Source organism: Pyricularia oryzae, chromosome 3 (assembly GCF_000002495.2).
Source record: "Pyricularia oryzae 70-15 chromosome 3, whole genome shotgun sequence".
Lineage (NCBI taxonomy): Eukaryota > Fungi > Ascomycota > Sordariomycetes > Magnaporthales > Pyriculariaceae > Pyricularia > Pyricularia oryzae.
In genome coordinates, this window is record NC_017849.1 from 471,263 (window position 1) to 499,210 (window position 27,948).

The following is a 27,948-nucleotide window of genomic DNA, read 5'->3' on the forward strand; positions in this document are numbered from 1 at the left end:
CCCGAGAAGTGTCTCTTTCACAGCAAGCAAGTCAATTTCCTAGGATACACTATCGCTCCTGGAGAAATCAGGATGGAAGAATCAAAAATCCAAGCAGTGAAGGAATGGCCTCAACCACAGAACGTGAAGGACGTTCGGGCATTCCTCGGATTCGTGAACTTTTACAGAAGGTTCATCAAGGGATACGGCGCGATTGCCACCCCATTGACCAACATGACCAAGAAGGACCTAGAATTCCAGTGGACGAAACAAACACAACAGGCCTTTGAACAGCTACGAGACGCAGTAGCCAGAGAACCAATCCTCAAGATACCAGACCCAACGAAACCTTTCGAAGTCGAGACCGACGCATCGGACTATGCGATCGGAGGACAACTCAGTCAGCGAGACGAAGAAGGACGGTTGCATCCTTGCGCCTTCTTCTCACAAAAACTACATGGACCAGAACTCAACTACCAGATTCACGACAAAGAGCTTATGGCCATCATTCGAGCATTTGAAGAATGGAAACCACAATTATCCGGAACTAAACACGAGGTGTTAGTTTACACGGACCACAAGAACCTGACCCATTTCACCACTAGCAAAGTGTTAAACAAACGACAAATCAGATGGTCAGAATTCCTGTCAAAATTCCATTTCAGGATCATCTACCGAAAAGGAACAGAAAACGGCAGGGCCGACGCCCTCAGCCGAAGACCAGATCACGAGAACATAGTGCCAGAGGAAACACGGGTTATCCTCACCACAGACGGAAACGGAAACCTTTTACCAGCACACCGGAGCCTTATGACAACAAATACGGTAACCACACCAGAAGAAATACGGAAGATCCACGGAAACAAAGCCCACGGACACCAAGGAATTTCCAAGACATGGAAACGGCTAAAGCAACACCATAACTTCCGAGGAACGCGACAAGAAGTACGAGAAGCTATCAAGGATTGCGAACTTTGTGCCAAAAGCAAGTCCGCAAGACATAGGCCTTACGGACTCCTACAACCCTTACCAGCCCCCAGCAAGGCATGGCAGACCATCACAATGGACTTCATCGTCAAGTTACCTCCTTCGGAAGAACCACTCACTAAGACCAAGTACGACAGCATACTGGTTATAGTGGACAAGCTCACCAAATACGCCTACTTCCTACCATACAAAGAAAGCAGCAACGCCGAAGAAATCGCCTACACATTCCTACGAGTGATTGTTAGCAATCACGGACTTCCAGAAAGCATCATCACGGACAGAGACAAGCTTTTCACATCAAGATTCTGGAAATCTCTGATGGAACAGCTAGGAACAAACCACAAGCTATCAACAGCGTTCCATCCCCAGACAGACGGACAAACAGAACGAGCCAATCAGACACTGGAACAGTACCTGAGATGCTATGTGAACTACAAGCAAGACAATTGGGTACGGCTATTACCCACAGCACAATTCGCCTATAACAGCTCAGAGAACGAGAGTACCAAGACAACCCCGTTCTATGCCAACTACGGATTCAACCCTACGGCTTATGGAGAACCAAGAACCACGACTACGGCACCGCGAGCCGAGAAACAAGCAAGCGAGCTACGACAACTACACCAAGAACTCCAGCAGGAACTAGAGTTCGTACAAGAAAGAATGATGAAATACGCCAATCAGCATCGGATGAAGGGACCATCTTTTAAGGAGGGAGATAGCGTTTACCTTATTCGACGTAATATTAAAACACAACGACCTAACAGCAAACTCGATTTTAAGAAGCTTGGACCTTTTAAAATTAGCAAGAAAATCAGCGACACCAATTACAGATTGTCATTACCAGACACCATGAAAATTCACCCCACATTTCACGTATTACTACTGGAACCAGCACCATACGGCACCAGCATATAAGAAACGATCGAGATCGACGCAGAACAAACCTACGACGTTGAACGAATATTCGACCACAGACGAAACCACGGCAAAACAGAGTACTTTGTTAAATGGGAAAATTATAGGCATGAAGAAAACATTTGGGAACCCCTTAACCACCTCCAGGATTGCCAGGAACCGCTCCGCCAATACTATCAGGAGTTGGATCTGCGAGCAAGTCAGCCAAGAAAAAAAAAGGACGACCTAAGAAAGCACCACCTACCATTCCCAGAAGTTAAGGGCCGACCAGGACTCGAAACCATACCACCAGACGAACCTACAAAGAAACGATCAATATGCAACACAAAACAAAAACACCAGAAAAACGACGTACCAACGGAATGTTGCGCAAGAACATTTATTTCATCCAACAACGAAGGATTCAGAGGACCCATCGGGAAAGTCGAATCCCAGACAAAATTGGAATCCGGAAGAAGCGACTCCAAGGACATTTCAGGCAGGACCTCGGTTGATCGTCGACGCTCCTCCTGTTCCGCCTCCTCACGCTCCACCCGATCCAATTCCTCCAAGTCATCAATTCCGCGAGACACAGCTCGCATCATCTTTTCAAACCACAGTTTCTTTTGTTTTCGCAGACGAAGCAACTTCGCCTGCTGCACATGGATCTGCTCCTCAAGCGCCTCGACCTCCGCATCCAACTTCGAATGCTGACGACCAATGTGACGGATTTGAGCAGCGGACAGACCCAACACGTCACACCCAGAGCGATTGGAACGAACACACTCCACACAGCGAGCAGAATCCTGAGGAGATACCTGACAAGACGCTGCGCCTTTGGCACGGCAGGGACTGCAGGAAGGCATCTCAACGGTATCCGTCGACAACAGGGAAGAAAGAAGGGCGTGGCGACGTTCTGTCGACGAACGACCAGATTTTGGTTTGGCTACACGACTAGACATGGCGCAAGAGAGTTAGCCAGGAAGGAAGGAAAACCAGAACAGGGATCAAGGGAGTACGGACTACTTAAAGGCCAAAGGGACTTGGCCAAAGGAGAGGAGACCTGATGTTACGACCAGACAGTTGGGCCGGTACCAGGGAGGCCAGGTGGGGTCACACCCCTCCTGACGACACCCGCCCAGAGAAATCACCGACCGGCAGAAAGAGGATTACATAAGAAGGAATCACGTGACCTCACGTGATTGCCAAGAGAGTGATCTCAGTGATCATTGAGGGATCACAACAGATCAAGGGAAGTGATCTCTGCGATCTGTGACAGATCAGGAGAGATCACATTCGGAACATAGTCTATATAAGGCACGCTCATTACCATGTAGATAGATTCGATTCTAGGATTGCTTAGCAGCAATCAAACTCTAGTTAACCTCAATACTTACTTGAGAACGATCATAACTTCACCCCCAGTCATTGAGAACCCCAGTTACCCAGTCAGACGCTCAGTTGCTTCAACCCATTGTATTTTACCCTAAGAACAGGTTACCCCGATACCTTGATCGTAACACTTACGTTCCACCCGATCCAATTCCTCCAAATTATTAATTCCGCGAAATATAATTCGCATTATTTTTTTAAATTACAATTTTTTTTATTTCCGCAAACGAAATAATTTCAATTGTTTTTCCTAAATCCTCTGCTATTCCGCCAAAATATCCTCCTCCAAAATTTCGATTTCCGCATCCAATTTCGAATATTGCCGACCGATATTGCGCAATTGGGCGTTGGATACCCCCAATACGTCGCAACCAAACCGATTAATACAAAAATATTTAATGCAACTAAAAAAGTTTTGCGGCGAAATAACGCAACGCACTATACCGCGCGATTTATAATAAAAATAAAAAAATATATCCACGGAATAAAAAAGGAAAAACGCAAAAAAAACGTGGCGACGTTCCGTCGACGAGCGACCAAATTTTGATTTAGCGACGCGATTAAATATGGCGCAAAAAAATTAACCAAAAAAAAGGAAAACCAAAACAGGGATTAAAGAAATACGGACTATTTAAAAGCCAAAAGAATTTGGCCAAAAAAAAGGAAATCTGATATTACGACCAAATAATTGGGCCGGTACCAAAAAGGCCAGATGGGGTTACACCCCTTTTAACGATATTCGCCCAAAAAAAAATACCGACCGGCAAAACAGCGATTACCTAAAAATAAGGCCACGAGATTTTACGTGACCTTACGTAACGGCCAAATAAATGGATTTTTATAATTTGTAAAATTTCAATCGAAAATTACAAATTAAATAAATTAAAAGGGATTATATTCGGAATATAGTTTATATAAGGTACGTTTATTACCATATAAATAAATTCGATTTTAAGATTGCTTAGCAGCAATTAAATTCTAATTAACCTTAATACCTATTTAAGAACGATTGTAATTTCACCCCCAATTATTAAGAACCTCAATTACCCAGTCAGACGCTCAATTGCTTCAACCCACTGTACTTTACCCTAAGAACAGGTTATCCGATACCTTGATGTTACGACCAAACAAGTTGGGCCAGCACCAAGGAGGCCAGGTGGGGTCACACCCCTCCTGACGACATTCGCCAAAAAGAATCACCGACCGGCGGGAAAGGATTACATAAGGGGAAAAGACACGTGACATCACGTGATTGCCAAGAGAGGGATATGATTGATATGTCGCATATCAATCATAGCAGAACAAGTGATATGTCGGCTGTGGAACATATCAAGCATATCACGTCGAGGGACATAGTCTATATAAGGCACGCTCATTACCATGTAGATAGATTCGATTCTAGGATTGCTTAGCAGCAATCAAACTCTAGTTAACCTCAATACTTACTTGAGAACGATCATAACTTCACCCCCAGTCATTGAGAACCCCAGTTACCCAGTCAGACGCTCAGTTGCTTCAACCCACTGTACTTTACCCTAAGAACAGGTTACCCCGATATTTTGATCGTAACACTTGATCGTAACAACAGCGTCAGGGCGAGAATCTGATTACTAGTTTTGCGACTACGCATGGACTTAAAATCTTGCAGGATTGACTCGTGTTAATGCTTCGCAAAAACATGACAAGAATTCGCGGAGCTTCCGGTTCGATATTATAAGGGTGTCCAATATAACGATATCGATCTGTATCGAGATCCTTCTGGGGGGAAGCCGATAATCTTGGAGATTCTTAATGCTGCATCCATTTGTTAAGCCAGTTATTGGCTCATGGAAGTTTATTTGCTCTATTGTTTATCAGAATACGAATGGTGTAATGCATTCATTCATGGAAATTCCGGCAGTCAAGCACGTTGGATTGACGGCGAAATATTTACGGAAGACGCAACAGGGTATCCGCCTGTTTGACAGCCGTCGCCTTCCAGCGACTCTATTTTCTCCTTCAACTCGCACACCTCCGTATTTGGCCGCACCTTCCCGGGAAAAGGTTCAATTTTCCCAAAGCAATTGGTTTTTAGACACGACGACGTCTTGTCCACGCATTCGGGTAGCCTTCCATGGAAATTTGCAAGAACCTGGTCAACTCGATCCGCGGAAATGGTAGCGCTCCCATTGCCACCGTTGAGGGAATCTCTACTGACATGGCCCGATAAGTCCTATCCGTACGACACTAATTGCTTTCATAATCTGATAGTGTATAGCGCCCGAATCCTGTTACACAAGCTTCCTCTTTTCGGATTTATTAATTTACTAGTATTCTCGGCAACCTTTGCCATTATCTTCCTTGCAAATACGATGCAGGGCTCGTTGTAATTTATTTTTTATGCCAATTTAAACTCTGCCAAAAATTTTGGACGTTTTCCTTTCAAGGGCCAGGCTTACGGGCATTTACCTCCGGTCATTTGTTTCGATTCATGTATTAGTGTTGAAATCGAGGTTTCTGCACTCGATCCACCGATTGAGCGATAGCCCACGTGCAGTAGACGGAAGAACGTCCACAAGATCAACTTTAGAAAGTTTGATAGAACAGACAATAATATACATATAACCCTTACCTGTAGCAACACTTTCTTAATCGATCGATTTTTACGAAAGGCCTATTCGCAGTCGGGGTAATTTGTTCATAGAAGTAAAAGTACGATGGGGACGTGAATAACTGAGCGTCTGATCGGTAAAAGGTGCTTTTAATAACTGGAGATAAAATTACAATCGGGTTTAGAGAGGGAATACTGGACCTAATTAAAGTTCAATTGCCAGTAAACGATTGCAGAAAAAGACTATCTTAGTAATAACAAACATATTGGAGACAAGTTATATCCCGTATATAATTTGGTTTATTTTTACAGATTATGTAAAAGTTCTTTTGGTAATAATATAAAGTAATTTAATTATACTTTTAAATATTACCTGGCTTCCGTCGCACCTGCACCACTTTTTAATTGTAATATTATTTAATACTTATAAATGTTTGGGGCTTAAATTCTCTATTATTACGTTATATATCTGTGATGAGGCGGTATTTAATCCCAACTTAAAAAAAGAAAAACAATATTTTTACAGGGGTTTGGTTGGTAATTACAACCCGGCTCATATAAGAATAAATAAAAATAGAAAGAGAATTGGAAAGGATAAAACAATTAATAATACTACCTTTAATATTTTAAAAGCCGGATGGGGTTTAATTTTATTATATATTTTGTTAAAATTTAACTATTCAAGTATAATTGGCAAAATTCCAGGAATTAATAAAAGTACCGAATTAACGTTATAAACTTTTCGAAAAGGTATTTTTGCAGGAACAAAAAGGCCTGACCAGTGGGACTTTGGCCCAGCAGCGCGGTTTATTTGGGGCAAAGTCCAGGCTTTCCAACTTCTTTCGTTAATTCCAATTTAATTTCAAAACGAAAAAATTACGCTTCCATTTACCGTCCACCCAGCGGTAGTTTGCACTGGGTTTCCTTTGGTAGAATTTTCAACCAAACTAAATACGGGGTATAATACCAAGTATAATTATGCGGAAATGTCACGAAGAAGCGGCTAAATAAAGTATATAATTCAAATAAATTAAAAAGCTCCACATTTAGGGACCGGCGACCATGGCCCTTGCGCGTTATATATTATTTACCGCACACCGTGCACTCGGGGCTGGGAATGGTCTTGTGCAACCATCCAACCGGCATTTTGCAAAGTCATTAACCGCCTCGTGGGAAAATTCGGGTCACGGATCCAACATATGGTGGGATTAACTCGTGCGGAGTTTGTCTCCCGGAAAGTGTTTCTCTATTATTATTTCCGGGGTGGTTTTGGAAGTGGGGATCGGTAAATGCTGGATAACTGGGGTTAAGTGGTCGTGAGGCCAAACAGTTTTTGACAAGTGTCAAATTATATGTAATTTAGCAACATCTGTCTGTGGTGGCTAAAATGCAGAACAAACACGATTTCACTTGTTCAAATAAGATATAAATGGTCAGGCTGCAGGAAGCTCAAAAAAGTTAAAAAAGATTGGCAAATCATACGTCAAGTTTAGCTTGCTTTGTCAAACTGTGCGGATTATGCCGACACACACATGCGTGGGTATTAAACGAGTATGGAATTTGGGCGTGGAGCGCCTACCGGCATACCGCCCCTTGAATTGGCAAGCAGCACCAGCCAAATCAGGCGGCCATTTCCCGTGGAACCCTGCTTACATAGGTACACTTGTACTGTGAGTCTAATCTGCCAGCCCCAGCCACTGGCTCAAGTTTTGGTTAATAAAAGCTTTGCGGCTTTTCCGCTAATTCTGCATGCTGCAAAGACAAAACAAGATAATCGGGCTGTCGCTGATTCAGAGACGACTCAGCGGCCGCAGCCCGTGACACCCGCGCCTCCAAAACCTGTGCCCTAAAAACTCCGATTCTCGTGTGTGGCCAAACTTGTTGCTATCGACATTTTCCAACTCGACAAAGGCGGTGGACCCTACGGCAGCTCGTGGCGCCTCTCTTTGTGACAACCTCGGAAGGAGTGTGATTTTGAACATCTTCCCCATAGAGATGCGATCTAAAGCATTTGGAGATAATTTGATAAATCGGCAGCCGTAACCAATGACAACCAGACTGACAAGAAAAAAATTACCATGAGTGTTCCACAACATATCATTTGGGATATGCTGTCAACCAAAGACAGTAAAGGTAGAACAGGGTGAGGTTGGGCCGAGGTAAGAGTTGGTGCCAACCAGGGCTGGCAGACATTCGTACTTTTGATGTGACCTTGTCCGCCAAGTATCATGGTATCGGCGCCGATTCACACATTTATATATTTACATACAGTGGATTGAACAGGGTATCAACAGGAAAACTCAAATGAAACTCGACCCTAGTACCAGTGCTCCCAGTCTACCTCCTGACCCCAAACAGTCTGGGGCTTTTCCTCAAACCACTGCCCCGCCTCCTCCCACATCACCTGGAGCCACTTGGCCTCGTCGTATTCGGACAGGTCACCCTCCGTCATCCTCTCCTCGTCCTCCGCGAGCTGCGCCTCGACGGCCTCTTCGTCGTCGCCGCGCTCGGCCGCCTCGGCCAGCAGCCAAGCCCTCCTCGCCCCCGTCTTGAGCCCGTAGTAGGGACACATCCAGCGCCCGTCGTCCCCCTCGTCAAAGTACGGGTCGCGGAACCACTCGTGCAGGCCGCACTCGGTCAGCACGTCGAACCGCCGCCACACCTGCCACCTCAGCTCCCACGCGCCGGATCCGGCCGGGGACGGCGTCTTGGTGATCTCCCATTGGGGGGAATGGCGCAGTGGTTAAGCGCCATGGCTGTTACTTGAGTAACGTAGGTTCGAATCCTGCTCCCTCCACCTCCTCCCCCGCTTACCCGTGGCAAGGATAACCCGGCTGGCTATCGACAACAACCACCCGCCTGTGCCGTCGAGCCCACACTTGTTGGGAACTTCGTCTCCATGGCTACAAACGACCGACAGCTCCGCTGTTTGGACACAGGCCCCTCTCGATGAAGAGCCGTCAACTGCCGTCAGACGAATCCTCCGTGCGCCTGAAGGCACGGGGTCGCGTCAGTGAACAAACCTGTAAGCAGGACCGGGCACGAACCCGGTCAGGCTCGATTCGCTTCTATGCCCTTGTTTTCCGCTGTGTAAATAGAGAAAATAGAAAGCGCGCCGAGATACCCCTCGGGAGGTTGCTAACGGCCGGCTAATGAGCCGGGCCGAGCCCGGCGTTAAATACTACTACTACTACTACTACTAAATTGGTGATCTCCCACTCGGTGCCGCAGTACTGCGACGCCCAGGCCGCGCACTCGCACCTCGAGACCGTCCTGATTGCGAGCGCGCACACCTCGGCCAGCGTCTTGGCGCAGCTGCACTCCACCACTTCCTCCTCGACGTCGGAAGAAGACTCCGCGTCGACGTCTGTCCCCGGCACATCCTCAAAGCACAGACACCGCCCCGCCTGGCCCTCGAACTCAGCAAACACCTTCCTCCCGGGGCAGATCCAGGGGCCCAGGTCGGGCTTCTTCGCCCACAGGTTCCAGAGGTCCGGGGACCCCGAGTTGTCGCGCACGACGTACGTTGCGCGGACGTGCAGGACGCCGTCGACCACTCGCGGCTCGTAGTGGTATCCGACGGCCACCGCGTTCAGGAGAGGGCCGTGCTGGTCGGCCATGTCTGGGCACGGCTGCCAGGCCGCGCGCTTCTCGAGGATGGAGAGGGGAGGGCCGAACGATGGGCCCAGGGCGGCGGCGCGGACGGCCAGGCGGGCGGTGCGGTAGTCGACCTCGTAGTCGACCGTCTCGGGCGAGCCCTCGGCGTACGGGCCCGGGTCGCTGGGGAAGAGCCACCTTGTGACGCCGCAGCTCGGGGTCATGTCGTCGCAGGTGGGGAAGACTGGTCTGCCGTTGTCGTCCAGGTGCCACTGGTGAAGGGGGAGGCTTTTTGTTAGTCGTTAGGAGCAAAAGAGGGAGTGGGACTACGGCAAGTCTTGGCGGAATCCTTTGTTTGCTTACACGATGCAGCTTGACACAGACTGGGCAGTAGTATTGCTGCGGCATCTGCCGCTCGATGCACCGCAGCATCCCACCCTTATGCTTGACCTGCTTGATGGCCACGTGCGGAAACATGCTGCGGTACAGGCTCTTGCATGTGACCGCCAGCATCGCCTGGCTCTCCACCGTCAAAAGGTCGTAGATTTGCATGAAGAGCTCGACCGGGAGAGCCATCAAGGCCGGCAGCTGGCCCGTCGGGGAGAGCTGTGCGGTATACGCATTGTGACTCTCTTCGACGGCGCGGATATACTCGGCCAGGCTTTTGTTGGGATATGGCTGGTAAAGAACCAATGCAGTTGATGTTTGGGCCATGGCTTCCGCTTCTCCCGATCAATATTAAAGATTAATGTAGGTAGGTAGGTAGGTAATTATATGATAGGAGGCAAGAGTTCAGCACGCGTGGGCTTGTAAATGGAAGGAAGGATAGAAACGAAAGTGATTAACGTTGTCAATTTGGAACAAAATTGAAGCTCATTAGATTCATATGGCAGGTAAGGTATGCCCCAAAATTTCCAGCCGAAGATACGAGGCCATCCTCCCACTTTTATAGCTAGAAAATGGACGGAAATTGGTCAAATCGCCTCGCCAACCTTATAATGCCGCACATGTTAGCGTGCGGTACATGTGCAGCTGCTAACTGACCGGAACGCCCAACCTCCCCAAGGTGACATAAAGTTGGTAGTCCATTCAGTTGCCTAGAGTAACCACAAAGCATGAATGGCAGGTGTAACTTTTTTAGAGCATGCCAACCACAGGTGAATTGGTTGAGGCTCAAGGCGGGCCTGCTTCCCCCGAGCAATATTTCCTATTTCCAATGTCCATTTTGACACATGCCACCCCACGTAGCACAAGGTTCATTCACAGCTTTCCATCTGCAGCCATCTTGCGCATGACGGTAATAGTGCCGGCAACTGCATTCTTGGCCATCTGCATCAAAAAGAAAAAGAAATCGTTTATGGTTAGCACTAGACTGAGAATCACGTGCCGATCCAAGGGCCTCGAATGGTTGCACACCGACTTTCGCGCGCAACCCCTCTCCCCGCCTTCCATCCAAGAGAATTAAGTGCATGCCAAAAGAAGAAGAAAAAAAACGAGAGAAAAACAAAAAAGAAAACTCACCTTTCCGTGCTGAGAAGTGTCTGCGCCCTCCTTGATGACCCAGTCAAAGGCATAAGTGAGCCAGAGGTCGTTCTCGTCGTCGCTGGGTCCCTGGCCGACAATGTTCTCGACCTCGTCGCCCGTGTCCATCTTGAAGTGCACCTTGGCCGGGGCGTAGTTGGTGCAGGCCTCGCTGATCTTGCCCTCGGGGAGGCCGAGTCCCGACTTGAACTGGACCTCGCGGTTCACGACGTTGCCCTTCTCCGACACGACGGCGCACGACGTGATGACGGGCACGAAGAGGGACGGCTCCCGCACCTTGATCTGCAGCGCGCGCCAGACCTGCTCCCGGGAGAGGACGGGCTTGGCTCCCGGCGGGTTGATGGGTGCGGTGGCGGCGAGGTGGAAGTTGGCCATTGTTGATGATTTGTTTTTGTGGACTTTGTGTGGACTTTTGGTGTGGATGGTAGAGGTGCAGGTTGCCAAACTTTGTAGATGGGTGTTGTCTTGTTGTACTTTGTGTTTGATGATGAGATGATCCAACAATACCCTCCGCTAGTGGCGCAAGACGTGCCTTTATATGTCAAAAAGTGACAAAGTGTCGTTGATCTTGGCTCGCTACCGATACGGCAAACCCCGCGAAGAAAATGTTACGCTCCATGTCCCTGGGGTTTGTCAGATTTCCATTGCCAAGCCGCCAAAGAAACAAGCGATCAAGCGGGACTGGCTTTGGTTCACGTCTGTCTAGCTGCCCTACAGGGCATGGCGTATTGTTTGATTGGTCCTGCGACCGCTGCACTTCTCCACCAAACATCCGGTTCCTCCCCCAGTTGGGATGGATGACTGCGAAAAAAAGAAGGACCTTGAGCCGAAACGCGAGGTCCGGTTGTTGTGACAAATCAGTCCTCGCCAGGGTCGTCGGTGACAAAGCAGACAGAAGATGATCGATTGACAGCCCCGGATGCTGCATCGTGATTGCAACTTCTTGGCATCATAGCCAAATCCAACAACGCGCGACAATCTTTTTCATAGTTGTAAAAAAATATCGCGAGTCGCGAATGGTTAATCCAGCGGTTTGGGACATTTTGACAACTGTCTTTCTACAGCAAAGCCAAAGCATGTCAAGGATTGTCAGAGTCCGATGGGGAACACTCAAATCTGACGTTACTCAAAGGGAAGGATTTTACGAAAACAAAAAAAAAATAAAAAACAATAAAAAAACCACTGTCCGTATCCTCAACGTACTCGGATACGCACCAAAAAAGGCCGGAGAGACTTGAACTAGCGCACACTTGCCAAATTTTGACGTTCCCATCCCACGTTTCACCGTCATCCGACCCCGCCGCCACGGCAATCCACTCGGTCGGCACTGGGACTAAATTTACGCATGTCCGGTGGACTGTGGACAGCGGAGACCCTGGGAAAATCTCGGAGCGGTCCGGCAGAATCGAGTGGCCCAACATCAACAGAGGGCCTACATTGGCCGGCCCGATCTTTTCGGTTCCTGCGATATGACAAACCAAGGGGGCGCGGATTGTCAGAGGACGACGAGTTTAGTCTAGGTTGTTCATGCTGATTGAGTTCGGACGTGGATTCTGGCCCCAAAGATCCTGTTGCATATGCCGTGGGTAGCTGTGACGTTTATCAACGGATTCTTGGCCATCATCGTTGTCGGTCGTGCTAAAGACTAAAGTTATCCAACGTTCGAAAAAAGCATATCTTTATCAATGACTTCCATGTACTCTATTTACTATCTAGGTTTGCGGGGATTTGAACCAGACGTCATCGTTGAGGAAGATCTTACTGTCAGCGATCACAATTTCGCAGAGTCACTGTCGGATTCGATGATAGGCGAGGCTTCCGGTGCAGGGCGTCAAAGCCTCAATTCGCTTGGAAAGCTCACTGAATGCTGGTAAACACCATGGTCCCTCACAACGCAGCAGAGATCAACGAGTCTACCGATGCAGCCACGTCACGCAAGGATTGTAAGGCCCTGTCATCGCACACCTCCCAGTTTCCGGTGACTGTCTAAATGGTCCCCGGCAGCTGTTTGTTGTATCACATCCGTCGCTGGAGGAGGCGACTTGGTTGGATCAGTGGTTATTATCAGCGGTGACGTTGAAAACAAATCGCAAGGTTGTCCGGGTCTACTGAGGGACTTGTAGGCCGTTTCATGCCATGTGGCGGGGCAACAAAATAAACTTTGACAAAGGAGCTGACTTCTGTCGCAACCCTCCCTCACTGGGGATTCTGCTGCGTTCCAGCTCTTGGTCTGAATACCGAGTGACCTGTCTGGGGAGACCTTCACGAATACAGAGATGAACTGTTCGCGGGGTACAAGGTAATTATCTCGTCTCTCCTTGGGTTCGTGACAAGGTCAAATGGTGCCGATAGAATATGTAGACTCTAGAGGTACGAGGTGCACCTTGGCTAGCCCCCTGCCTTTTTCTTATCACTCCAGCTGTCAACAGGATACGGCTTTGTTGCTTGTTTTGGCGCCGTGTTTCTGATGAAACGCGCGTTCATCGGTCGTACACAGAAACAGATCTTCCATACGTCGCAAATCACACATAAACCGGCGTCACGCAAGCCCCTTTGTTCGTGATTGGTCACCTGTAAAAAGCGCATGAAATCACTCGGAATCCCGTGTTGCAACTCGGTTGGAATATAGGTAGGGGTAGGGTTATGTCGGCCCCTTCGGACGCGGGCAACAGACCTGGCTTTCGCAGCCAGCAGTGCCCCGTACACCTTGGCTACGACATCATTAACTAGGTAAACGTCGACGTTTTATGGTTCTTAATTTCCCGGACAGTTAATCAGTTGGTCCGATCCAGGGTCCATCCTCGTTGTCGTTCGGCACATCACAAGCAAGGAACCTGACAAAAAACAAAACAAAAAAAAAGGCAGAGAGAGAGAGAGAGAACTGTAGGTTCGCCGATCATCACTACCGGAAAATTGATTTGCGCTAAGCACAGTGGCCTTATGCATGACACGGTGACTGCAATGGATTGCAACGCAACAGGTTGGACGTTACGTTAGTAAAGCCAGGGCGACTTAACGTTGCGTACCCCCTGTTCGGCACCCCCCCTGTTCGGCACCCAAAAATAACAACACTTTTATTTTTATCCTCCAACTTCTATTATAAATATCTCGATGAATCTGTCACTTTTGGATTTACTTTTTTCTGATTTTAATTCTCCATTTTCCAATGAAGCAATATACTGAAAAACAGCTTATATCTGCAATTAACGACGTCAATAATGGCAATCCAATTGCAAAAACCTCCCGAAAATGGGGAATACCTAGGTCTACACTTCAAAGTCGACTTAAAGGTTCTCAACCTTATAAAAAAGCACAAAGCCCTTTTCAAAGGCTTTCCACGGAACAGGAAAAGCATTTGGCTGATTGGGTACTTACCCAAACAGCTTTAGGGCTTCCGCCAACGCATCAAGAATTACGCTTTTTTGCCGAACGAATTCTTCAAGCCGCCGGAGAGACAAAAGGCCTTGGAAAACGTTGGATAACTCGTTTTTTGGCTCGTTATCCAATCCTTAAAACCCAAAGGCCCCGTCGAATAGATAACGCCCGGGTTAATGGCGCTACTACGGAGGTAATTAAATCTTGGTGGCTTTATATTACGAACCCGGTTATTAACGCTATTAAACCGGAAAACCGTTGGAATATGGACGAAACCGGTATAATGGAAGGCAAAGGATCTAATGGCCTAGTATTAGGGCTTAACGGGATCCGGCCGTTGCAACGAAAAGAGCCCGGAACGCGTGGTTGGACGACTATAATCGAATGTATATCGGCTACGGGCGTTGCCCTCCCTCCCCTCGTTATATTTAAGGGAAAAAACGTACAACAACAATGGTTTCCCACGGATTTAAGCCCTTTCGATAATTGGCAATTTCATGCAACCGAAAACGGGTGGACAAATAACCAAACGGCTATCGAATGGTTAAAAAAGGTGTTTATTCCGTATACCCAACCTTTAACCCCTGAAAAGCGGTTATTAGTTTTGGATGGCCATGGATCACATATAACGGACGAATTTATGCTTCTTTGCTTGCAAAATAATATTCAACTCCTATATTTACCCCCTCATTCGTCACACGTTCTTCAACCATTGGATCTATCGGTTTTTGGGCCGTTAAAAGAAGCTTATCGACGTCAACTTGGATTTGTTAGCCAATTTTGCTGTTCAACAGTTATTGGAAAACGAAATTTCCTACTTTGTTATCGAAAGGCCAGATTAAAAGCATTTATAGCAAAAACCATTCAATCTGGTTGGCGTACAACGGGGTTATGGCCGGTAAACTTGGTTAAACCACTTTTAAGCCCTTTTTTGTTAGAAAATAGCAACGCCAACGTTATAAAAGATAAAAACAACGGTTTGCAAAGGGATAAAACACCGGAAAGCCCAGCCCAAAAAATTAACGACCCGTCTTTACTTATTTGGAAAACCCCTAAAACGACCCGAGATATCCGACTTCAACTGCAAAAACTTTCCCAATCCAACAAAACCAACGCTACTTCACGTCTTTTATTTGCAAAAGTCCAAAAAAGTTTCGAAGCCAAAGATACCCTTTTGGCTAGCGCCCAGCAAAAAATCAGCTTATTGGAAGCACAACTGGAGGCAATACGGCCGGTTAAAAGGAGGAGGGTGGTTCCGGATCCAAACGAGCTTTTGGTTAACAAACAGAACATTATTGGATTGCAGGAAAATGATATAGAAAATTTGGAACCTTTAGCTGATGAAGAAGAGGTTAATGAACCGGAGAAGCGTGAAAACGATTGTATTTTTGTCCGTTGATAATTTTATATTTAAATCAGTTTATAAAAGTAGGCATTTCGTTGTTAGATTTTCAGGGTGCCGAACAGGGGGGGTGCCGAACAGGGGGTACGCAACGTTAATCAAGTTAAGCCGCGGGAGATGAGCAGAATTCGAGGGTTGCAATGCATACTACCATGACATTGAGTCTATTCATCTTGCTTGCGGCAGGTAAATTAGTCAAAGGCGCGCTAGTCGTGAGATGTCGTCCAGGGTTTGAGGAGAACAAAAAAAAAACCAGAAAAAAAAAAAAAAAACCAACGTATCTGTCCAAACCCGACCGAGGAAAGTGCCGCCTTCTTTTCTTCCTTTGCAAATGTTCTGGCCTCTACGCTCATCTTCAGCGTCGCGTCCCTTTGCTCTGTTTTTCTAGATCGGCACCCGCTCAACGGTGTCACAGCGAAATACCATCAGGTCAAACGCAAGCAGAGCACGGCGGATTCGGACGAGGTCCCAGCTCCTGCAATTCTGAGACCTGCATCTGATGTTGGCCTCTGCTCATCAAACCACAGAACATCTGTCTTGAGCACGTCCCATGTCGGACCTGCACCAAATCCAGCCAAGAGTGCGTTAATTTAGTTGCCCACGTTGAAGCAAAATTAAGCCTTTGCCATCCGCATCAGGCAGGTGCACCCACCGTCCTGGGGGCAAGGCAGACTCAAAGTTTGAGCTGAATAAAGTAGGTCGGGGGATTCGCCTTGCTTATAAGCTCCAGCGTGGACGAATCACCTCGATTGGATTCTTCTGTTCTTCTCCTTGTGTTTTCCTGTTTTGTTTCGTTTCTTTCAGATCGATCAAGTCCCTCATATTCTGAGCCACCATTGTTGAGTGGCTTCAGGAGTCTGACTGTGCCGCCCATTGGTCCTCTTTGTCGTTCCTGCAGCAATTGATCCCGCGACTGCGACTGGTTTTTTTTAATAGACCTTTCACTCCTCCAAGTTGTCAGCAAAACCTCGGATCACCAAAGTTAAAACAAAAACTTCCGCCACCAGGATGCTCGACCGTATCCTTCTCCCCCTCGGCCTCCTGGCCTCCCTTGCCACCGCTCGTGTCTTTGACAGCCTACCCCACCCTCCCCGAGGCTGGTCATACTCGCACGCGGCGGAATCGACGGAGCCGCTGACCCTGCGCATCGCCCTCCGCCAGCAAAATGCCGCCGCCCTGGAGCAGGTGGTGCTGCAGGTCTCGAACCCCAGGCACGCCAATTACGGCCAGCACCTGACGCGCGACGAGCTGCGCAGCTACACGGCGCCCACGCCGCGGGCCGTCCGCAGCGTGACGTCGTGGCTGGTCGACAACGGCGTCGACGACTACACGGTCGAGCACGACTGGGTGACGCTGCGCACGACGGTCGGGGCCGCGGACAGGCTGCTCGGCGCAGACTTTGCCTGGTATGCCGGCCCGGGCGAGACGCTGCAGCTGCGGACGCTCTCGTACGGCGTCGACGACTCGGTGGCGCCGCACGTCGACCTCGTGCAGCCCACGACGCGGTTTGGCGGTCCCGTCGGGCAGGCGTCGCACATCTTCAAGCAGGACGACTTTGACGAGCAGCAGCTCAAGACCTTGTCGGTGGGGTTCCAGGTCATGGCTGACCTGCCGGCCAACGGGCCTGGGTCGATCAAGGCGGCATGTAACGAGTCTGGCGTGACGCCCCTGTGCCTGCGAACTCTGTACAGGGTCAACTACAAGCCGGCAACCACGGGGAACCTGGTCGCTTTCGCGTCGTTCCTGGAGCAGTACGCCAGGTACAGTGATCAGCAGGCATTCACTCAGCGGGTCCTTGGCCCTGGTGTTCCGTTGCAGAACTTTTCGGTCGAAACGGTCAACGGTGGAGCCAATGACCAGCAGAGCAAACTTGACAGCGGTAAGCATGGCTCTTCTGAACAGAACACACTCGCCGTTACTGATTTGGGGGGATGGGGAGTTGATGCTGTTGCTAACGATATTCTTCCACTTGCACCATAGGCGAGGCGAACCTCGATCTGCAGTACGTCATGGCAATGAGCCACCCTATTCCAATTTTGGAGTACAGCACTGGAGGCAGAGGGTTAGTAGGCCATCTATTGAAAACCTAACTCCCGAGATTATCGTAGGACACTCAACTAACCCGCAACCAAACTGCAGACCCCTCGTCCCAACTCTGGACCAGCCCAACGCCAACAACAGCAGCAATGAGCCTTACCTGGAGTTCCTGACGTACCTCCTGGCCCAACCCGACTCAGCCATCCCTCAGACCCTGTCGGTGTCGTATGGCGAGGAGGAACAGTCGGTGCCGCGCGACTACGCCATCAAGGTTTGCAACATGTTCATGCAGCTCGGCGCCCGCGGCGTGTCGGTTATGTTTTCGTCGGGCGACTCGGGCCCGGGTAATGACTGTGTTCGAGCCTCGGACAACGCAACCTTTTTTGGCTCAACATTCCCCGCAGGCTGCCCCTACGTCACGTCGGTGGGCTCCACCGTCGGCTTCGAGCCGGAGCGCGCCGTCTCCTTTTCCTCGGGCGGCTTCAGCATTTACCACGCTCGCCCCGACTACCAAAACGAAGTGGTCCCCAAGTACATTGAATCGATCAAGGCTTCGGGCTACGAAAAGTTCTTTGACGGCAACGGCCGCGGAATTCCCGACGTGGCTGCCCAGGGCGCCCGCTTCGTCGTCATCGACAAGGGCCGCGTTTCTCTAATCTCGGGGACCAGCGCCAGCTCACCTGCGTTTGCTGGCATGGTGGCGCTCGTCAACGCCGCCCGCAAGTCAAAGGACATGCCGGCCTTGGGCTTCCTCAACCCCATGCTGTACCAGAACGCCGCGGCCATGACGGACATTGTCAACGGCGCTGGCATCGGCTGCAGGAAGCAACGTACAGAATTCCCGAATGGCGCCAGGTTCAACGCCACGGCCGGCTGGGATCCCGTCACAGGGCTGGGGACGCCGTTGTTTGACAAGCTGCTGGCTGTTGGCGCACCTGGAGTTCCCAACGCGTGATTGCTAGAGGTTTCTTGCTGGTTCAGGGCGGTAAAATATCAAAATTTGTATTTCTTGTTGTATTATTATTTGTCAGCTAGGTTACTCATCATGGGCTGCTCGCGCTTATGCCATTATCCTCTTACGTCCGGAAGTCCGCTTAGACATCATGCGTGACCTTTTGTAGCACTGCCACCAAGGCTCCCTTTTTGGTTCTAGTCTAGCCTAGTAGCAGGATTATTGGCCACTATTGCGACATGTGTTTGCTTTGTTATCCAAGGTCGGGGACGCGACATTATTCAGCACACAGAAAGCGTGCCACGCGTGTTGCCCATGTACGAGACAAGATGATGGGCACACCAAGTTCAGATAGGTGCCGGTGAAAGCCCTACCCGACAGGCATGGTCATCCGTCAGCACACTGCAGCGACTGCACAGCTATCTCACCAATTGATACCACGAGACCCTTATTTTTTCCATAATCATAAAGTATATGCAACATGCATCCCATGCCTTGAGCATGAAATAGTCTGATTGGAGTATCGACCAACCCTAGTCATCACGCCCTACCAACACACAACACTAGACCTAAACCTTAACCTTGCTGTTCACGAAAGACGAGGGCGAGTCCATGTCGGCGCCTGGAAACATGCGTCACAAGCTATTCATGTAGTCCTGCAAGCACTTCTTAGAACAAAGGTTCTTGGTTACGAGGGGAGTTGACGCGATTTGGCTACTTCGTCCCAGCCCATCCTACTTGAAGACAGATACCAGATTCGTGGCTAGATGGCCGTCGCTTGGCGGCAATTGTCACAGGGATAGATTCCTAGGGGCGTTTTTCGTCAGCAGTCGAGCGCGAGCGACGCGTGTCAGGAACGCGGCGCAAGCCACGAGGGCCCAGATCCCCGGGGGCCCGTCAAACTCACACTTGGGAACTTTTGGGACCTGCCGGCCTGGGGATTCTCTCGAAGTTGAGTCGGAAAAGGCGGTCCAGGTCAGGCTCAAGCATGAGACTGCGGGACGAAGCATCATCGTCGTCGACCACCGGTTGTCAAGGATCCAGGACGCAGACAGTATATCGAATTGGTAGGGCTTTTAGCCGCTCTAGCCACGCAGACGGAACAGATCCAGTTTGTGTTTCCTTGTATTTCATTTTATCTGCTAGACGCTCGTTTAAGCGCATAGTGTCGTTGAAAGCTACTGGTATCTGCAGGCGAAAGAGAAGCTTTCTGGCCGCAGAGATCTTCAGTCCTGTGACCTTTTTGTCATCAAATTTTGATTTACCTGGACTGGGACGCAGATTTCCCGAGCATCCGTAGTATACATGAGCCACGTTAGACATGAAGGGAGCTATGACAAGGTGCGAAGGAAGCTTACGATGGCCATACCTCCATGTTACTAATTTGCAAGGCTTTGTAGTTGGTAACTATGTAGCTGCAGTGCTCAAGCTAAGCATTCCAACAGTGGTCAAGGTAAGGAAGCTGGGACTCAAAGGTATTTATGCAGCTGAAAAGCTTTCAGGTTGAGATGCATCATTGGAGGCTATATTAAGTGTCGAGACTCGAGAAGAGCAAGTGCGCGATGAGAAAACATTTCTGTTTCTCTTTCCGGAATGTCATATATGGTTTCCTTTTATCCAAAACTAGCCTGAAAGAGAGAGTACCATATACTCGCCCAATAACAAAAGACGAGGCAGATCTGTGGCTGTTCAAAGGCTTCTATAAGTACCTTTGACAAAGACGATCGTTGAATTCGAAGATTCCAATCCTTAACTAGTTCGATCGACACATTGGATACGCTTCAGCGCTCTTCGTCTTCCGGCTGTCCGCCGTCGGGTAGCGTCTATCGTAGTCCTCTCGGCAAGAGAGACTGGCTGCCACCGGGTCTTGAACAAATGTTACATGACCAGGGCGGTAATAGTCAAGCACCATGCTCCCAACTATTTAAATGCACCATAGGATTGACAAGGACTACTACCAATGATAGGAACGCTCAAACGTGTAGTTCTTTCATCTCGAAAAAGTATATTTTATCCGAGAATGGTTAGCCCTTGCCTGTGTTTGCATACGAGTATTGTGGGTTTGGAGAGAATCTGCCTGCCCAAATGGGGCCAAAGCGGCTATACCACGGGCCAGGCAAGAGAAAAGCTCTCCCCTGCTACTGTACGTCTAAGGGTGGGCTTTTACGTAGTGAACTGTCCGCGGGAAGCTTTAAATATTTGGATTTAATTGTTCGCCAAAACTATTACCAAAGCCGGCAATATTTATAAGGCACACGCTATCAAGCAACTGGGCGATGGGAAAGATTTTGCCCCTACTACTAAATAATAACAGCAAGATGAAGAAGCATTCCGACAAAGGTTTTGCACAAATACTAAAACTATGATAGTTAATTAAAAATGATAAAAGAGAAAAGTTGAAATAGTGAAAAGGAGACCATAGCTGAAACAATGTCGGAAAACAAAAAGAAAAACAAAATTGCAAATATATTCAAAAATGTTGATATAGATTTTCTAATGTTATGGAAAGCCGTTTAATTGACTTCAACCATAAGTACGGCGGTTTAATATGTCAAGAGCGATGCATTAAGCCGTATATTCTCGCCTAATATTACTTCAAGACATAAATTAGAATAAAGAAATGCGACAACTCTTTTGGATGGACTAACGAATATAATACGAGAATACGAACTGAACTACGGTTTAGTTATGCATTCCTGGGCTTCGGAAATATGCCCTGAGTTATGAACAGTCGCCATCACATATTATATTGCAGAGTGAAGGGCAAATATAGGCTTATATAGCTACGGCTGTCAATCCCGATTTGGCATAAACTTTGTCCATAGTGGAGAAATGTTCGCGCAGGAAAAAGTACCCGGATAGTGGCTTGTGAAACCTCCATAACCATATCATCTTTGGGCAACATATCATGTTGCAGCCAGCCTTACTTCACCGGCCGAGTTGATAATAGTACGACGGCCTCCACCAGACATGGGACTTAATATGACAAGGTGATGCGGGGGTATAGTTCCAGAGACCTTGCTTCCGCCGCAATCCTGTTCCACATGAATAACAAACTTGTGTCGCCCTGCAGAAATCTCCACATCGTCGTTGTAATCCGCATATTGGGTATCCCAGAACGATCGCCTAGCTTCACTAGTTGCTGTAAGGGAGACTTGGCAATCCTTCAGGCCGTTTTTGCCACCTGCGAGGACTGTATTCGGCATAAAAACAGCCATGGTAGCGGCGGTTGAAAAGAGTGTAGAGATTTGCATGGTGAGATTGCCGTCTTCGGGGCTAACAAAGCGGGATAAAAAGTTTGGGAAGGGTTGGAGATGAAAAGAATTGGATGTGCAGAGGTGGGCAGAAGAGCTGAGCGTCAAGGGTAACAAGGTAAAAAAGAAATGGTTAACCTTTACAAAATAGCATGATTTATATATTTATAAAATTAATGCCAGACCCGTATTACTCGGCAGCTGCCGTTAATTCATTCTGTGCTATTTTTAGCGCGGGTCCCGGTTCCACGAATCGCATGGGCCTCGGGCCCCGATATATAAGGGTCAGGCCTGTACCAAAGATTCGAAAACAAAAGCAAACACTTTCGGAGATTATTAGAAATATGGGTTTATTTGTTTACTTGGTAAAGCCTTTGCATATAATCCGCTAGCAGCTTATCGAGCACCTGTATCAAATCGGCGCACAAGTTCTTATTGTTATGCATCTACATGCATTAACCCGGGACAGTTACTTACTGTGCATTAAAACCAATAGTTTACCGATTGACATAAAATATGGGGCTCAAGCGAAATTCGCGCCTTTCAATTTTTTTGTTTATGGAGGTATGTCTTTCATGGTTTTCCCTGTCCGATGGACTAAATAGCAAATATCCTCTGAAGGATGAAGGATCTTGTCATTCATAACCACATGAGGCAATGGAGCGTGGTAAAATTTGTGCTCAAGGGCGCCAGACCGTCGAGAATTGGAGGTCGTGTTTTCGCCGCTGCTGCCTGTCTCTCCATAAACATCTCGGTCGGTACTGTGCCTAAGATGATACCTCGACTTTGCTTGGTGTACAAATATCCTCAAGGGGACCACTAATGCGTGCGCCTTTTGAAGTCAATATAGCAGGCATGCTCCTTGACGAAACAGTCAGCAAGAGGACCGTCCGTAGCCGCAAAGGCAGGGATGTTTTGTTCCGACTCACTGAAATCTGCGTGAACCTCTCGTCATAGAATAGCTCGAACCGGCTGGAGATTGCAGGACTTGATCCTTTCTGTCTTTCTTGCTCGCAGGTACTGTAGTGCTTGTACAAACTTGCTAAAAGAGTCGTCATCTCGGCCATGGCAAAGCTGCGTACAGTGCAGCCCCATTGTTAGTGATAAGATATGCGTGTGATATAAACAAGCGGTGGGGATCTATAAACAAGGGGTGGGGATCGATTTGTACTGTACGCCTATACACATCCGGCCGCCACTGGAAAAGGCCCAAAAGTACTTTTTCATCTCGACGAGATCCCCCAGCTCGCCGAGCCACCTCTCTGGTCGAAACTCGAGCGTCTGTGGGAACACGTCCTCGTTACGATGCAGCGTGTACGGCGACATGCTTACCACCGTCCCAGCAGGGATTCGGTATCCGTCTATTGTCGTATCGACTGGCATCGAGCGTGGTTCCGACCCGGGAATGGGTGCAAAGAGCCGCAAGGTTTCCTTGATGACTGCGTTGAGATAGGGAAGCCGGTCAGCGACCTCGGCGGCCGCTACCGCACTGCCGAGTGCTTTGGTTCCCTGGTTGAACAACTCCGGTGACATGCTGTCGATCTCTGCAATCAGCCGTTCTTGACAGCGTCTGTTTTCCGGCAGGGAGAGGGCCCAAATGGCAAACATCAGTGTATCGCTGGTTGTGTCGATGCCAGCAAGGAAATGGTCAGCTGCCTCGGATGCGATATCGAGCCTGTCCATTCTGGGCTCTTTTTCGGACTTGCTGTATGCCCATAGCTTGGACATAATAAAGGAAGCTTTGTCAACTGTTACGTTAGTCTCGTTGGTTTCTGCCTCAGACGCCACGCACGATTTTAGAGCGTGTGCTCTAATAGCCGTGTAGGTGGTTGGCTTCGACATGGGCAGCAGACCCAAGACATTGATCGTCTTCTCCAAGAGGCCCGTCTGGGAGTACAGCCACTTGGTATACAACTTCAGATGAAAAGCAAACCAGGTCAGTTTTCTCCTGGCGGGGTCACGGATATCGTCCAGCATTGCCCTGTCTGCCCGGTCGCCCCGCAGAGCACGAGTGCCACCATGCTGGTCACCATATAGGAAGCCAGTGATGCTGTCGAGACTGAACCAATGCAGGCTGTCAAAGATCTTCGATGTCGCTTCCTTCTCGCGCTCAATGAGCTCCAAGAACCTCCTGACATTGTTCTCTATCAGCGGCTTCGCAACCGAGCCGTCCGCCAAGACAACGCTCTTGGCGTAGGCGTGGGCGAGCACCTTCTTCCTCTCGCCGTGCTTCTTGGCCCCGGCAAAGGTGAAGAGGTTTTGCCGCCCGTAGACGTCAAACATGCGATAGAAGTTGGTGCGCTCGAACCCAGAGCCGGCCCCGTAGATGGTGCGGAGCGCCGAGAGAGACGAAAAGGACACCTCGCCGGGGCCGATGCGCACCGCGCTGCCGTGCTGCTTGTGCAGGCTGTGGATCACGCGGGTCCTCGCGCCCCGGTAGTCGTCCCAGGCGAGCCGCCATCTGGTCGCCGCGTAGGCCTTGGGTCCTGGGATGGCACGCAGCGGTGATGCCGCAAGGGGAAGCACGATCAGGGCGTACAAGACGTACGCGATTGCGAGTGTAGTGGCAATCCCGGCGAGATGGGGTGCGCAGTATTGGGTAGCTGTCCAGCGGCCAAAATTGTCAACCTTTGAAGTGATTGCTGTCTCGACTGGCTGACATATTTTCGGCCGCACCTGTGTAGATCAAGTTTCCCTGGTTCATTTTAGATATCAATACGACTCGGTAATCTCCGCCGTGCCACCGTGTGCGGTTATTTGCCGGGTTTGATGCGCTATTCATCAATTGTTTCCATTTGTCAACTGCATGTCGTCGTTAACCCCGCTTTCGCAACCCACATCCTCGATAGGTACCAAGGTACCCACCCATAAAGTAACCTATCTCGAGAAAACCCAAGTAGTGTCACGTGAACCATAATAAACAGCCGTACGACTTCAGTCCCCCGGGTTGTTCTGTGATAAATTAACCAATGGTAGGTGTGAAGGCAGAAAGTAAAAAGGAAAAATGAGAAAAAGAGAAGAAGTAGTAGCCCCTTCATTCCGTATCCTCTGTAAACAAGCTTCAAAAGAGTAGGTGCTATGTTCTACAAGAAGCTTTCGCGTGGAAAGTCATCGCAGTTTTACCACATTACAGCCACGGGGAACCTTGCAGCCTCAGCTATTGACTGAATAGCACACTACTTGACTCAGTAATGCCCGTGTTTTGGAATTTCACAGTCGCGAAGACATTTTCTTCTTTGGTTGCCAGTGTCCCTTTCCACGTCTTACCAATATCACCTATTGATAGGCCAAGCTTTTCTCTTAGCAGTAGACTACAGTTAGCTGATTACACGGTGCTACCCAGCTCGAGGACGCTTATTGTAGATTACCACGCCCAAGAGGGTGAACTCTTGACAAGGTGGATTTCTGCTCGTGAAAATTGTAGAAGAGCTGCCTCTGGCCACAGACCACTTGCCCCTTAAATTCCCAGATTTCCTTGTTTTTGTCAGTCCTTTGTTCGTCGTTTGCCTCCTTTATAAAAGCTGAGATTGTAAGTAGTGTAAATTACCTCCGAGGTTCAGAAATGATAATTACGCACCGTTGCGGCTTTTGAGGTGAACGGACAAAAGCGGAATGACTTTGATGATTTCTCGGTGTACCACGATTGTAAATCTGGCTGAAACACTTTCAAGTCCTGGAGTTTAAACATCCTCTCATCTTCCGCTATGTTTTTATCAAAGGTAAAGTGGTCTTTATGGAAGCGGCCTCCTCTCGGCTATTCGGGAGAACTCGCTCGTGTGTGGGTGTTTGGACCAAGTTATTCTGGATGTGAAAAATATATTTCTCAATATTGCGTGTCTAGTTTATCAGCCCCCTTTGTATCGCGCTGATACTTGGTCTGAACTGTTTCTACTTCTTAATTAGGTTAGAGAGGTTCAAAGTGTTCTTCCGGGTTAAAGCACAAATAAACTTGCAGATGGCATAGGAAACGAGGAATGGTAGTAAAATTATGGTCGGATTTATATAAATATGTCAATCGATCAAAATTTAAATCTTGATTGCAGCAAAATAAATTTAAGAATAATTCTTTCATATATTATAAACGTGTTACATATTTATCAGATTCCAAATATAATTGATATGGTTGTTTCCCGATGATAATAGTTTTGTTTTTGCCGGCGGTATTTCTGTTCGGCGAATCCTGCTAGAAAAAGTGTAATATCAGCGGGCTGCCCTGGTACAGGCCCAGCCGGTAAATTGTGGAATTGCAACTTAAATACTAATGTAAGCAGGAGGTTATTTTTAGAAGTATTTCCAAGTGATAATCAATAATATATATCGGGGAAAACAAATAATTATTTAGTGGCCCAATTATTAATGCGCAATAGTGTTAGGCGGGTGGGTAATTAAGTCAGTCTATAAATAAAATGATAGCAAAATTAATTCGGTAATAATGGGTAGTTTGCAATATACGATATTATAAATAATAAGCAGCCCTCCCATCCCAAGTCAGGACAAATGTTTTGGCGCACCTTTCTCGTTCTCTTCCAACGCAATTCCACTATCAAAACCATTTTTTGAAGGGAAAAAAAGTGTTCAACTTCTTTTGCATAAGTTATTCTATCCCAGATATAAGCCACCACCAATTGAGATGGTCTCCTCCATTTTAATTTGCTCAGTCCTTATTGCCGCCCTATCTGTGGCTGCCAAGAAAAAAGAGATCGATGAGTATAATCCTGCAGGATTCTATGTAATTTTTAAAACACGCTACCAATTAGACTCCGAGAAGGGGCCTCAAAATAAGGCCATTGCAAACGCTTTTGCAACGGCAAAAGATACGCGCCGTTGGCGGGATACAGGCTATGACAAGTTTCAACCGGTCTCTGACAACAACGGAGTCTGGGTTCACACCACCTCTAAAAAGGTTGATTATGATTTAGCAAGAGATATTTTGTTGGAGATGGGTTTCGAAGACGCTTCCTGGAACCAATGTCTTGGCGAAACGAATCCGTGGTTTTACATGGAAAACTCTTGAGCCCCTCCGAGTTTACCATATATATTACACACTCTTTTACATATATTGCTCTCACATTTTGCGGGCCCTTTGCCATGGGATTATAAATTCAAGCTTACTACCCCAGATTCAGACTGACAAAACAAAGAGCTGGGACGGAGTGTCAAAATGGCAAAGCTTGAAACGTATACCGTGGCTGTATGTAACCCCTGCCGTGATATACCTAGGCTCTTGTTTAGAGAAGGCCGCAGACCGTTCTCTAGACTGTACGGCTTGAAGGACTTGGCCGTGTGGTTCTACCACGCCCTCCCTCCAGCAGGGTACAAAACGATAATCTCTCGCACCGCTTTTGCGAGCCCCAAGCTGACATTCAGAGAGGTCTGAAACCCTCCGTTGGTTGGTGCGACCAGGAATAGTAGCGCAGCGAAACGCAGTGGATCTTGTTTGCACTGCACATGGGAGTGTTGTCAAGTGCAGTGCATTGTGTCGCGGGTGGCTGCGTCGTTGGGTATAAGCAAAGGGTGGCTCACCCCAGTGAGGCTATTCACATGGTCACTGGAGTGAATCCAAAGTGCCGCTCGGCACTTGGTAAGATTTCTTTCCCAACAAAACTGCTCCACCCCAGCCTCAGTGTAATATTGCACACCTCCACTGCGCTCTCGTGTTATGAGCCGCGCCGGTAACACTCTTTTACGATAAAGAGAATGGGGATGATTATTGAGGTAGTACATTCTAAATATCATTCTATTCTCACAGGCTCTAGCCTAGATGCTATCTATCCATTATATTGAATATTATTGTAGCTCAAATTCGGGGACAACTTGTGCCTAGATCCGTGCGCTCTCTTGGTCATCTGTCCCGCTGTCTGGATTTGTTGGCTCCCCGAGCTACGATTTTCCAAAGATATTGCACAAACGATTCGAACTGAGGCCCACTTTACGGAACACTTCT

At 48.2% G+C, this 27,948-nt stretch overlaps 8 protein-coding genes and 1 pseudogene across 9 annotated transcripts; 2 read left to right on the forward strand and 7 right to left on the reverse strand.

Annotated features, from left to right (window-relative positions):
- Nucleotides 1-1,944: 1,944 nt before the first annotated feature.
- On the reverse strand, nucleotides 1,945-2,729 carry MGG_16615 (uncharacterized protein; the record flags this gene model as incomplete). The annotated part of the gene is made up of 3 exons (XM_003711232.1): nucleotides 1,945-2,073; nucleotides 2,129-2,182; nucleotides 2,240-2,729. 3 exons carry the CDS (start codon nucleotides 2,727-2,729, stop codon nucleotides 2,018-2,020), a joined length of 600 nt encoding a protein of 199 aa, XP_003711280.1. The 3' UTR covers nucleotides 1,945-2,017.
- A 5,433-nt stretch (nucleotides 2,730-8,162) lies between these two features.
- MGG_16616 (uncharacterized protein) lies at nucleotides 8,163-8,746 on the reverse strand (the record flags this gene model as incomplete). Its single annotated transcript, XM_003711233.1, has 2 exons — nucleotides 8,163-8,552; nucleotides 8,723-8,746. The coding sequence occupies 2 exons, from the start codon at nucleotides 8,744-8,746 to the stop codon at nucleotides 8,163-8,165; spliced, it is 414 nt and encodes a 137-aa protein (XP_003711281.1).
- On the forward strand, nucleotides 8,571-8,642 carry MGG_20120 (annotated as a pseudogene). Its single transcript has one exon. The product of its transcript is annotated as a tRNA-OTHER (tRNA).
- A 248-nt stretch (nucleotides 8,747-8,994) lies between the features above and the next one.
- Nucleotides 8,995-10,156, reverse strand: MGG_16617 (uncharacterized protein; the record flags this gene model as incomplete). The annotated part of the gene is made up of 2 exons (XM_003711234.1): nucleotides 8,995-9,714; nucleotides 9,806-10,156. 2 exons carry the CDS (start codon nucleotides 10,154-10,156, stop codon nucleotides 8,995-8,997), a joined length of 1,071 nt encoding a protein of 356 aa, XP_003711282.1.
- Nucleotides 10,157-10,260: 104 nt separating this feature from the next.
- MGG_07402 (uncharacterized protein) lies at nucleotides 10,261-11,621 on the reverse strand. Its single transcript, XM_003711235.1, has 2 exons — nucleotides 10,964-11,621; nucleotides 10,261-10,771 (listed from the first exon to the last, which is right to left on the reverse strand). The coding sequence occupies exons 1-2, from the start codon at nucleotides 11,357-11,359 to the stop codon at nucleotides 10,703-10,705; spliced, it is 465 nt and encodes a 154-aa protein (XP_003711283.1). The 5' UTR covers nucleotides 11,360-11,621; the 3' UTR covers nucleotides 10,261-10,702.
- A 5,148-nt stretch (nucleotides 11,622-16,769) lies between these two features.
- On the forward strand, nucleotides 16,770-18,753 carry MGG_07404 (tripeptidyl-peptidase 1; the record flags this gene model as incomplete). The annotated part of the gene is made up of 3 exons (XM_003711236.1): nucleotides 16,770-17,640; nucleotides 17,742-17,823; nucleotides 17,901-18,753. The coding sequence occupies 3 exons, from the start codon at nucleotides 16,770-16,772 to the stop codon at nucleotides 18,751-18,753; spliced, it is 1,806 nt and encodes a 601-aa protein (XP_003711284.1).
- A 566-nt stretch (nucleotides 18,754-19,319) lies between these two features.
- On the reverse strand, nucleotides 19,320-19,763 carry MGG_16618 (uncharacterized protein; the record flags this gene model as incomplete). Its single annotated transcript, XM_003711237.1, has 2 exons — nucleotides 19,320-19,372; nucleotides 19,658-19,763. The coding sequence occupies 2 exons, from the start codon at nucleotides 19,761-19,763 to the stop codon at nucleotides 19,320-19,322; spliced, it is 159 nt and encodes a 52-aa protein (XP_003711285.1).
- A 1,893-nt stretch (nucleotides 19,764-21,656) lies between these two features.
- On the reverse strand, nucleotides 21,657-22,004 carry MGG_16619 (uncharacterized protein; the record flags this gene model as incomplete). The annotated part of the gene is made up of 1 exon (XM_003711238.1): nucleotides 21,657-22,004. The coding sequence occupies one exon, from the start codon at nucleotides 22,002-22,004 to the stop codon at nucleotides 21,657-21,659; it is 348 nt and encodes a 115-aa protein (XP_003711286.1).
- Nucleotides 22,005-22,422: 418 nt separating this feature from the next.
- MGG_07406 (benzoate 4-monooxygenase cytochrome P450) lies at nucleotides 22,423-24,811 on the reverse strand. The gene is made up of 4 exons (XM_003711239.1): nucleotides 24,681-24,811; nucleotides 23,176-24,607; nucleotides 22,934-23,078; nucleotides 22,423-22,865 (listed from the first exon to the last, which is right to left on the reverse strand). Exons 1-4 carry the CDS (start codon nucleotides 24,784-24,786, stop codon nucleotides 22,824-22,826), a joined length of 1,725 nt encoding a protein of 574 aa, XP_003711287.1. The 5' UTR covers nucleotides 24,787-24,811; the 3' UTR covers nucleotides 22,423-22,823.
- Between the last annotated feature and the right edge of the window lie 3,137 nt (nucleotides 24,812-27,948).